At 35.5% G+C, this 12573-nt stretch overlaps 1 protein-coding gene across 2 annotated transcripts in view; it reads right to left on the reverse strand.

Moving 5' to 3' along the window:
• Positions 1 to 1596: 1596 nt before the first annotated feature.
• Positions 1597 to 12573, reverse strand: part of MTDH (metadherin) — a 37256-nt gene continuing 26279 nt past the window's right edge. For both annotated transcript variants that reach the window (XM_054814855.1, XM_054814856.1), the window contains exons 10-13: positions 11951 to 12070; positions 9358 to 9477; positions 5493 to 5649; positions 1597 to 4508 (exon numbers count right to left, since the gene is read on the reverse strand). In XM_054814855.1, coding sequence (XP_054670830.1) covers positions 4438 to 4508; positions 5493 to 5649; positions 9358 to 9477; positions 11951 to 12070 — 468 coding nt within the window. In that variant the 3' untranslated portion in view covers positions 1597 to 4437. The remainder of the gene's footprint in view (positions 4509 to 5492; positions 5650 to 9357; positions 9478 to 11950; positions 12071 to 12573) is intronic.

Raw genomic sequence — 12573 nt, forward strand, 5'->3', positions numbered from 1 at the left:
AGCTTTGGCATTGTCTCTTTCCCCTTAGAAAGATGTTGCCTCGCTTCTAGTAACCAGGGGGTTGTAAACAAACTTCCAACAATGGCAGCTATGAGAAAACTAATTCTGTAGTAATTTCAGACATGACTGCAGGTATTTTTCACATACAATGGCTGCGTATTCTAAGGGTGAAAATGCAAGGCATTCTTCTCCAGTCCAGCGTGCCTCTTCAAGAGGCACATTAAAGCCTAGCTGTGCCAGAGCGAGCGAGTCCGAGTTACGGTATCACATCAGGGAGGAGTAACCTCCCATCCGGAGCTTCACTTGCGGACATAGGTCAAGGCACGACTGTTAGCTACATAGATAAGGATGGTCAAGGAAACAGCAGAGCCATGAAAAACAAGCTGTGGCAGCCTTAGTCAGAACAGCCTCTGAAAACAAAGCTCTCTGTAACAAAGTATTTGGTCTATACTTCATCAGGTATTTGAAAAGGAATCGCTTAACTCCAAGTCAGAGCCCACTGAAGAACCAAGTGGAAACATTGCGTGTGTAGAACACTTGCTATCTCTGAGAAAACACAGAACCGTCTCAAAACTAGTCCGTTTTATGAGTTCACTGTGGCTATCTGGTTCTGCGTGGTCCATGACTTGCCCTCTGCCACAGACTGAATTAAAAATACTGAGCTAAGCTAGAAGGTCACTTGATGCTACAATTAGGATAGCAAATATACTTGCTTTGAGTTGCAGATGTTCCTCAGCATGATTTTTTAAGAGCATTGTATGAAACTCTGAAACCAGTAGTTTCATGTTAAGAGTTCAAAATGCAATTTGCCTTTCCAGAATACACCAAAATTAAAGACATCATAGTTCCAGTAAAGAAACTGATTTTTAGTGAACCAGAAACCTTCAGCTTGGTACAACTAACCAGATATTTAAAAGAACAGAAGTTCAGTAGTTTCATAAACTGAAGGGACCCAATATGGAACCAAGACAATATTAGTAATTCAACGAAGTTTCAAACAGGAACAGTCATACAAGTTCTCCTACTTCGCTCCCCAAAATCCATCCCATCTAACAATCGTTCTGTTACTCCTGCAGGGAATAAGATCCATGGCGATACCACAGTACTTTCAGGTTGAGAACTACTGGCCGCAGAGCCCTCCCTGGTCCTTCCCCCCACCCAGATTGACTCAACTGATGCTCTTAGTTCTTAAATGAAGCAATTAACTTGGAATTTTAACAGTAAAATAGTTTTAGCAGTATCTTTGAAGTAGTAATTCCAATTTTTAGGTTTTTTTCTTCCATTTATAACATAACAATGAAGAGATCTTTCAGTATTGGCCTGGAAATTGAAACTTCACTGGTACTCAGCAGTCACCAGAAGGAGACTCACAGGTACAAGCGGCTGTGCAAGGAGACTTGCATTTTTTTAAAAACTGACATCTTGACTGCAAATCAATTTGAGTCATTTAAAGGCAAAACAACTATGATTAAGAACAGCTGAAAGTCTGCTTAAACCATGTATTCTGATGTCTGTACTTTTCCAAAGCCTTACTCACAGGACGATCCCATGGCTAGGAACTATTAACAAGGCAGTTTCCAATGAGATACAATTCGGTTACAACACAACAGTACTAGAAGTATTTCTATAAAGTTTGAAATGTTTTTAATATGTACATTCTTTCTTAGTAAATATTAAAGTAGTGCTTTTCTCTTGCACTTTTTTCTTTTAGACTTCTAAAAGGGCATCAGAAATACAGTTTTCATCCCCCTCCAAACGAATGCACAGTTGTTACCTTCATAACAAGCACGTGAGCTCTGTACACCTTTCCCTCCCCACAAAAGAAATAAAAATATGCCATGACTATCCAATTACACATCATCACAACAAGTTTAAATTACGCATACAAATAATTCCAGAGTATTTAGAAAAACCCAACATACTGGATTTATGAAACCGTTCCATGCATTTGACAACAAAAAAAAAAAAAAGAAAAGAAAAAAATGATTAAGTTTCTTTAAATGGTGTTTTCTCTTTCTATCCAAGTACCAAAGTCTGGATTCAGTGTATCATTAAGACTAACCACTGCTTGAGTCAGAAACATGACAGTACATAGAGAAGTTTCTATTTATAGACAATATGCTATACAGTTACTACCTCTTTAATGAATGTCAAAAAGCAAGTTTTGCTTTCTAAGACATTGAAACTGCACATTAAGAAAACAGTAAGAGGTGGTGCTAAATAGGTAACAACATTTTTAAAGGAAGGCTATGTATTTATATGATCCTGCTTAGTAGTAGCAGCTAATTAGCAGGGTTCCTATGTTAGTTTGTTTCTTTTTTCCAGAATGACCAGCTATTCAAGAGCTAGAGCTTACTAACCCAGAAATATTGCCAATTTTATCTTCAAGGAGGAAAAAAAGAATTTATGCAGTGAAAGCCCTTGGGGGCAGTGTCTCTCATTACATAAAGTCTTCATATTTTCTACAAAAGAGGCTCGTAGCACAACATACAGATTGGAAACAGATATTTTGGACATACATTACAAATCTGAATTCAAAGGGTATTCTTTTTAACCTTTACTATGAAGAATACAAGTAAAATTATACTATTATTTACATGCAAAGGACTCTGCATGATTTTGTAATGTCCTGTTTTTACGTTTGCCTTCAGATGCTCCTTGAAAAGCTTGTACTTCAGTTCTAAATTTATTTTACATGAATCTTGACAGGTATCCGTCTCAGACTTTACTCCCTCCCAGTAAATAAATCAATACTGTCAATATGCTCAATTTATTTTAACAAATCAATTTAGTGTCACATGTTCCTGATATACAGGAGTTAACACCTGTGCAAGTTAGTATTCATTTATTAGGAAAGCTCTCCATTAGCAAGGTACATTTTCAGTACAATTAAAACCAGCTTGCTGCATTAACTGTTCTCGCCTTGCGATACTGTTGAACTGCAGTCAACTACAGTAAGAGTACAAGATTGTTGATCAGTACCATGTGTTACAGCTGTTAACAATTCTGTTTGTGCCACAAAAACCAGAAGTCAATCATTTAAAAAAAAATTCTTGGCTCTTTAACTGAATTTACAAGGTGACACTAATTATCATCCTTATCAAATAAATTTTTGTAAAGGCTATTTACAGTGTACATGGCTGAGCATGCACCTTACAGACACAAACACATCTGCCAGTTTGATACCATGTAATTACACAGTGCCTGAAAGTGACAACACATCTTAAACACCATTTTAATTAACAGTTCCAAGCAGGAAATGGTCTTTATTTTACAACTGCTATGCTTGCATGAATTTTTATTTTTTTATATAAAAAAGCTAACTCCTGTCCAGAAGTCTAGACACATTCTACATACTACAGGTTAAGGCAGTAAAAAAATGTGTTCCTGATAACTGGTCTTGACAATGTCAATTAAAGCTGTCTGAAGCCACTCCAGTTCTCCAACAGATCTTTGAAATCCCAAATAATTTGCAAGTGAAAAAAGTTCGCTTTGCTTTCTTCAGAGTTTCAGTAATAGAGAACAGAATTGGGTATGGCAGAACAGAATTTGGGACGGCAAGTTAAAAAGTGCTAAGGGAAGGGAAGGTTTAATTTCAATTTATTCCATAAGTTTAAAACTTGAAAGGATACAGTTTTAGATAGGAGTCTGAATCAAGCAAGAACTGTAGGGAATGAAGGAGAAAACCAATTGTATGCACATTACTGCATTCTTAAAAATATACTGTTATCTTCAACAATTCAAGTAAGGTAATAGACATTATCAAAAATAACTTCATGACCCATACTCAAGTTTCAAATCACATTCTCAAACTTTTAACCCAAAGCAGTTTTATTGTGTTAACTTCATATAATAAACCGTGAAGGTCTGACTGTACAAATGGTTAATGATTTGCACTTGTGATTCCTGTAATAGCTAGCATACTTGCTAACCAACTTACTGTAAAGATATGGCAGATTATGTATTTAATCAAAGCACTTTGATTTAGGCATGAAACAAATTCAGATGGTTGACATTCTGTGCTCCTAATGCATCACTCATAAGAGAGGCAAGAAACACCCACTATTGTACAGACAATTATTTTTACAGAAAACCCTTCCTTGAAGTTAATCTTTTATCCGCAGCTGTAGATGAGAGTATAATCTGTTGTAAACAGGGCACTGTGTTGTAAAACCAGTTTTTTTTTTTAATTAAGATCTCTCTCCAAAGTTGGAAAAACAGACTCTTCAGAATGTCTTTCAAATGTAGCATGTTCTGTATGCTATATCATAAAGTTACCTTCCTTTGATTCCTTTTTAAAGATGTTTGTGTTCACAGCAGTTCTGTTTTAAAAATTGTTTTAAATTTATATAAAATTCTGTACATGTTCACAAATTATTGCATAAACAGCATAATCTTCATGACAGTATTCAGCAACACATGTCCATCTCAGGAAGTTCACGTTTCCCTTCTTGCTTTTTTCTTCTTTTTAACTTGTTTGGGAGATTCCCAGCTTTCTTCAGACTTTGCTAAAAACAAAACATAACACAGTGTTAGGACTGAAAGAGTTTAAAGCCAATTAGTTGAGCTGAATGAGACTAATATTATGAAATCATCTAGTTTCTTCTGTAGTCATTAAAAACTGGTTTATTACTTCAACATTTAGCCAGGAACTTCTTATGAAATGTCAGTATTTATTAATCTCATTAAAAAGTCTAATTCAAACAACTTTTTTTTTTTTTTAAAGCAATGCCTATCACATCCTGCTTCCCTTCTGATTTTTCTGTCTTACTGGGCGAGTACTTCAGTACGAGCACTTTTGCTGAGTACAATAGAGGATATGTTTTGACACCTCTGGGCACAGCATATTTTTAAAAAGCAATGTATCTGATTGTTCAGCCTGATGTATGTGCTGTTAGGCTACAACAAAAATAAGTGCATCACCCAATACCTTTCTACTCCCATATTAGCAACTGTTTTCCTCTGTGATTACTACATTTCACGGAAGCATATAAAAAAAAAAAGACATCAATGAGCTAAGTTGAAAAGTCAAAAAAACCCCAGTAGGGTGAGAATTCAACTGCTTGTATTTTTTCCAAATCTCCGCTAGCTAAACATCCTGTCAACTGCTACGTTAGTACCCATCTGCTCCATTGAAGGCTCGCAAGCAGGCCTTTGAAACAGTGTTGGCAGAACTACTTAGTCACAGTATGGAGCTCCAGTCCTGATGGCGATTAGTTCGTCCAAAATGTCTATTAAGGACTGGACAAGGCCAACAGACATTTTCAGTCATTCAAGCATACGAAGACAGTTTTTCCTCACAGTGAAAGCACGTTTGTCAAAGTACTTCAACGAAAGCTAAACCATGGCAAGACATATAAATGAAATACATAAGTACCTGACAAGGCACTCCAAACCCAAACTTCAGGGCAAAGCACTCTGACTATATACGCTCTATGGGAAAAAAGTACACCCTGAATTCAGATGAATGAATAGTACTGAGAGATACTTACTCTGTGGAGGAGGCACACTGTTTTGCTTAATATTGGGACTAGAAACATCTGTCTCTTGCAGCATCTGTGGCACTTGGGAAGCGATCTTGTCAGAATCGCTCTCTGATACAATTACAGATGGCTCAGTAGAAACAGCAAGCGAAGGAGCCTCCTCGGGCTATTTGAAAAAACAGAAAAAAGTTTCCAAAAGTTTAAGTCATACAACAGTAAAACACTCTTACACAGTGTTATTTTGGCAGTATACTTAGCAGCTGCCGGAAAGATAGCATTGAAAAATTAAGCTAATATTAAAATCTTTCAAAGTTTTAAATCAAGGCTGTGAGATATGACTGCCATCTAGTGCCAAAACTTTTAGTTGCATACAAGCAAAGATAAATCACAAATGAATTCTTAAAATACAAGGCATGCAAAGAAAGAGAGAACAATCTAAAAATCACTAAGATCCTAAAAAGATTCTAGAATACATATTCAGAAGAGATGCAATTCAAATATTTATAATATTTAGAAAGCATTTGCAGTCATTCCTATCAATTGCTCACTCTGTATGCTTATATTAGAATAACAGATATTTGCAAGAGCAGTCAGAAAAGTGTTTCAGTGGAAACTACTGTAGGAATAAATGCCAAGTAAATTGGAAAATACTAGGAATATCATTATCTGGTCTATTTGGAAGGTTCCCACCACAGAGACAGGATGTAACTGTAGTTAACTGTGTAGCACTTACTGGAATTACAGTAAACCAGAAATCAAAATGCAAAAGAGTTTGACATTCCAATAAGAAAGAACATAAAAAACCATGATCCTACAGCAGGTGACCTAATGACTAAAGGCTTCAAAGAAGAGTGTACTAGAAAACGGTGCCTCAGTCAAGCAATAAACCCCAAACTTTAGGATGTTATTAAGAAGTCACGGCTGTAGTTGTGCCACAACAGCCAGGACCTGGAACTATCACAACAATACAGTGAAGTCCCCATCCAGGCCTTGATATGGATGTACACAGATCCTACTTTATAGTCACCAGTTTGTCCTGTTTCCATCACTGTAATGTGTCTCAATTTAGTCAAAACATACAAAAGAGCAAAAAATATTTTTTTTAACTTTTCTTTTTAATCACATCATACTAAGCAAGAACTTAAACAGCTTTAAAAAAATCCCAACACATGAATTTAGAGGGTAGCAGTTCTCTAAATTTATTCAGTTTTATGAACAGAGGAGTTTGCTCTGCCCTTACACATCAACTGAAACAAACTTTTTAATAACTATAATTGCAATAATTCTCTTAATCTACTGAAAACATGGTGAACTAACAAAATGGATACGGCCTCTAAAACAGAAGGATGTCTTAAAGCTCCTAGTTGTGCAAGGTAATTGATTCAGGTCACTGGTGTCATAGTTTTGTTAGGACCAAGTCACTCTTCACCTGCTGGTAAAGCAACTCAGTATTTAAATGGCATACAGCTGTCTCAGGCTGACTAACAAACATGTTGCAGCTTGAACATTAAAGCATGCAGTGTTACTGCAAATGTAACTATACAGGTACATACAGCATTGTCTGGACATTTTTCCAAATACCATATTTCTGTCTGAATTTTGGATAAGGGTAAATACTGATACCAAACATTAAGAACTGGGAACTACTCTTTGCTAGGATTTTCTGTTAACAAATCAGTTGAGAAAGGAAACCTGAAACAATGAATAAAGCCCGTTTGATAATATAGTTATATGCATAATTGTACAATTTACTGATGAAGTAGTGACTTGTGAAACTGTTACAAATGAAGGATTCCCAAAAGATATCTCTTCATTTAAAACTTGTGCCTCCTGATAAAATGCCAAAGGTTTCCATGCAGCCCAATGTATCACACAGGAAAAATACCATCACCAGATAAAAACCAGAAGTGTACAACATTCAGCTGTTTCTAGTCTTTATGAGAATATTCAGGATAACAACTTATTTGTACTTTGTACTCATTTATTGTTCCTCATATTTGGTTCTCATTTTTTGGAGCATTTGCTCAAGACTAGATTACCTACCTTGGAAACTTAAGTCACTCATTTCACAAATCAGGCAGACTGTTTCTAAAATTTTTTGGAACAGCCAAGTCAAACAACATCAGAAGGCATCTTTGCATGTGTGAAATTACAATAAAGCCAAATCTGATGGCAAGGAGACTTGATAAAGACTCACAGACCATCTGCATTGTCAGATACAACAATTCACAAATTGTCCTTTATCAAGTCCAACTAACTTCCAGGGAATGTTGTTAATAATAGTTTTGTTTGTCCCCACACCAAGATAATACAGGCTATGTCTTGTTTCATAAAATTGTCATTAACACAGCTATACATAGGCACATATATAAACAGATTGAATTTAAGGCTCAAGAGTAACAGGAGCACTCAAGCATCCACAAAATAGCGCACAGCATAGGTCTCATCAGAGCTGATGCCATCAAATCACCTAGGAAGTAGGGTATGGTTTTAAAGTCTACTGAAACTGTGGTGATATTTTGGCAGTGCTGACACCTCAGAGAAAAAATAAAGTATCTAACTGCAGATCAAAAGAATCATTACATGTAGCTGAAAACTATTTCTCAAGTCAATTTAGATTTCTAAACAGCAAAAGCTAGCCTTTTGCGATGCACCAGTACACCTCTTTCTAGATATCAAAAAACTTACCTTGATGTCACAATCCAAATATGAGTTTTCTGTCTACACATTTTCAACTATGGCCTCCAACACAAAACAATGTCTTTGCTTTTAAGTTTTTTAAAAACCACACACCGCCAGGAATAAAGCCACTTGCACGCATAGGCAGATGTCTGTTTCTTTGGATACAAGTTAAAAACCCCACAAAAACCAACTTTGCACTAGTCAGATAGAATAGGTAGCTGTTGATAACCTTGAATAAAGGTTGAACTGAACCTAAACTAAATTATAGTAAAAGCTGTACTTTGACATAGGGTATTTTGAATAAGCTAAAAGTACGTCTGAATGTGCTTTTCAAGGCACATGTTCTCAATAAACACTTTCTGTACTTTTTCTTTGGTGACCTGCAGCCTCTTGTAAAAGATTCCATCCTAGTATTTTTCATTTGAATCTTAAAACCTTGTTATCTTTACAAAACAAATGCTTAGCAGTTAAGAAGTAAAACTCAGTATTCTGACAGATATCCTGTTGGACCAAACTGCTGTCTCAGTGGTATTGTTCCCTCTTTATGGAACACAAAACCAATACCACTAGACATATTAAATACTTTACTTCTTCCTACAATATGATGCTTGTAGGCTAACAGTAGCTAAAAAAGCTGCTAGCTGGAGAAAAATTAAAGAGAATCTGTATTCTCTAGAATATTTGTTTCAACTGTGAGCTGAAGCAAACAGTCAGTTTGTGAATTAGTTAAAATTAAAACTTTTCTTATTCAGTCATTAACATTAAGCTCAGCACAGCCATTAAAAATCAAATTTAGACTGCATTTAAGTCAGAATATAAGTTAGTAACACTTCATTCTGTTGCAATGAAACAGTAAAATATGCTATTAGTCTTGTGCTCAGACCTATTACTTCATAGGTTTGAGATTTCAAAGTCTTACACTATTGCTTGAATATTCAAACAAGAAAATAACTTGACAGTCATAAAGTGACTGCTGATTTAGACGACACTGCTCTTCAGAACAGACATCCTTTTTAAAACTCACAACTGACCTGTATCTAAAATTCAACCTCTCCATCACTTTTATATTCATAAACATATAGCCTGAAGCAGTATTCTTACTGTAACCTTACCTATATAAATTAATGTTTCAGTGGACATTGAGCACTTCCAAATCAGAAATTGTAATATAAACCCAATTTTGTATCCCTACCTTAGCTGGTTCACTAGTACTTATGGTCTTCAAAGAAAAAGCTATTTCCTGCTGTGGTTGAACTTTTGAGGTATCCTCCTGAAATTCCTCTCCAGCTTCTCTGTCCAGTTCTTCAGTGTCCTACAAAAGGGAGGGCAAGGGGTTGGGATGGGAAGAAAAAAAAAAAAAAAGAGCCTGTGTTTACTGTAAAGTTCTCACTCTTCTTACCTGCACATCATTTTTTTTGCACAATCAGCTTCTATAACTAAGAAAATCTATCTAAAAAAAATTAAAGTAGCAGGCTAATATTAGCCTGTGCTAACACTCAAAATTTATACACCATAATATAAAAATACCCAGAGAATCCAATAAAGCCCAGAAAGCAGTTCCCTTCATGCAATTTACTAACAAAAATCCCAATCTCTGAATGAACTGCACTTTACACTCCTGCAAAATTACAAGGATGTGAAATTAAACTGAAGTTACTCTAAAAACTTTGCAAAAGTATCACAGTGAGACTTCACTGCTCTCAATTCTGTGCTTTGTTTCAAGTAAAGTGACTTAAATGCAAGCTCTGCACATTAATCTCTACAGTTTTCTATCATACGTTAGGCTTTAATAATATTTTTGCAACCTAATTTAGTCTATCATGCCTGTAAAACAAACCTCTCAGTACAGAAATTGAAAATATATCCAAAGTATCTGAGAGTCTCAACCTTTACTCCTTAACCACTCTAATGGTGGAAAGTTTTCATTTTCCATGAGGACTTAGAGTAGATATGTTTGTTTATAGCACCAGAAGAATCCTGTGGTGGTGAACAGTAAATATAACACAGGTCTCTGGTTTTAAGCTGGAAGTACCTTCCTGAAACATTGTTACTTCACTAATTTCCCCTGTAACCTTGTGAAAATGCAGTCACAGTTGATTCCTGACAGGAAAGGGTTGCTTTACATCTAGCTCTGAAGGTAGCTTCCACTGCCTTGACAAACACTGAAGTCAATAAATATCAGTGTGAACACTTAAGTGTAATCAATGAGAAAGATGATGCTGATTAAGTGAACACCTTCAGTTTTCAGAGGATAAACATACAAATTTTAAGTGAGTTTGAAGCAGGACTGGCAAGTTAAATTACTGAACTGCTATAACAACAGTAACTTATCTGATATATTAGCAGCTCTGTCTGCTCCTATCAAGCAACATCCCCCAATTTTCCATAAAAATTTAAGAGAAATTCTCATCTTTAAATTGATGATCTCAGACTGAAGGATTGAAAGAAAAAGTAATGAAATCAGAATGGTTGGAAATCAATGGCTAGAATAAAATTATCTAATTATGTTAATATGGACAGGAGGATTCCATTTGACACATACAATTTAAAAGGCAGCTTACAGGCAACGGGAAAAAAAATTTCAGAATGCATTCACTGACCTTAAGATCCATGCAAGACATCCACAAACACCTGTTAACCGTAACCTATTAATCTTGACTTACACTTAAAAAGTCATTGCAAATACCAGAACATGACAGAATTCAATTACAAAAAACCTGCAGTTCTAATACCCTGTTTGAACTTGCCTCAAAGGAAACACTGCAAATTGACACAAGCATCCGCCTCCACATAGACAACTTTAAAAGAATTTTATACAATAACTTAATTTTTTTAAAATTGTTTCAACAAAATCTCAGACTGAAAACATGATAATCATAAAAAGCAAATCCAAAGCAAGAGTGACTGAAATTAATGCTTTCCCCCTCTCTCCAATTCACCTAGTCAGATTCAACTGAGCATTTAACGTTTTGTGAAGAATGTAAATTACGAATGGCTGTCACTATAAGCACAAGCAAGATGTATTGTGAGCATGAACTATTAAAAGATTTTTCCTATTAGGAAAGTACTTGTTTTTATCTGTTCAAACATGATTCAATTGCCAAGTGAAGTGCAATCTGCTCTTGCTATTTTTACAACAAATCTGTTTCACTATAACTCTTCAAAAGCTATTTAAGTAACACAGAAAACTCCAACCATCCTCTGTTTGCAAATACTATCTCATTTAAATCTGACTCACAGAGTAGCTCCATCTTCTGAGTTCGGTGAGTTGATACCATTTCACATAAGTCAAGCTACAACAGTACTTCAGAAAACCCCTATACTCTCATAGAATTGTACTTTAAGTTAGCCTAAGAGAAAACTTGAGTTTCTCTCATTCTCCTAGCTAGCTATGTCCATCAAGGCAGCTGTCTTTCAAAGGACAGGAGGAGAAGGCTTCCCATGCAGAGGAAAGTTCCTCCTGGGAAGCATCCCTACAATAAAGAATCCTGATTTGATAAAAAATAAATAATTCAGGATAAATACTTTCCACATATTTCATGCCTTCCATAAATCCAGCAAAACTACATTATATGCACAAGTCAAACATGGAATCATTCAAATTAAAGGAAATACTAGTAAGAGAAGAATAACTCTTGAGAGACAATAGTAGACAATCCAATGCCATAAGGAAATGAATTGCCCCAAAACAATTTTTGCTTCAGACACTAATATACAAAAATAAGGTGATTTTGTGAATTCCTCACAAATTGCCTTTCAGACTATCCAGATTTTGTTCCATTTACCTGTGCAGGAGAGTTAGCTTCTTCACCCTGCTTCTTCTTTTTCTTCTTCTTTTTCTTGGATTTGCCACTTGTAGAACTCTGAAGAATTGGCTCTGCTTTTTCTCTTTCATTGTCTGAAGCCTTCATATGGGAATATAAAGTATTTCGGATTTAAGATGAAACATGCCTTCTATAGATTAAACACAAATTAATAGCTATAAGGAATTTAATTGCATATAAAAATATAAACGAACACAATCTTATCTTTTCAGTTCATTCCACGTCATGGAAGACCACATTATTTACATACTATCGGGTAATACAGGTGCAGGATTTGGGAATGGAAAAGGCAACAGAGCACCATGTACTGGCAGCATGGAAATGCTGTTTTTCATACAGACAAATATTGTTAAGAAGTATTTATGAAAACAGATCTAAATCTTCACTTAGTCTACAATAAGGTAATCCTTATATTATGGTGAGACAGTAAGATTTCACTTGGTGCTAAGTGGCTTCTATTTTCTCGACAACATTCAGCATTTTCCTTCTCTGTGTACACATCAAACAATTATGCTACGCTTATCAGCGTAAAAGAGATGAGAGACTACCTTTATCATCACCCTTAAGTAACTTTAAGAAATGGC

This window comes from Grus americana, chromosome 2 (assembly GCF_028858705.1).
Source record: "Grus americana isolate bGruAme1 chromosome 2, bGruAme1.mat, whole genome shotgun sequence".
Lineage (NCBI taxonomy): Eukaryota > Metazoa > Chordata > Aves > Gruiformes > Gruidae > Grus > Grus americana.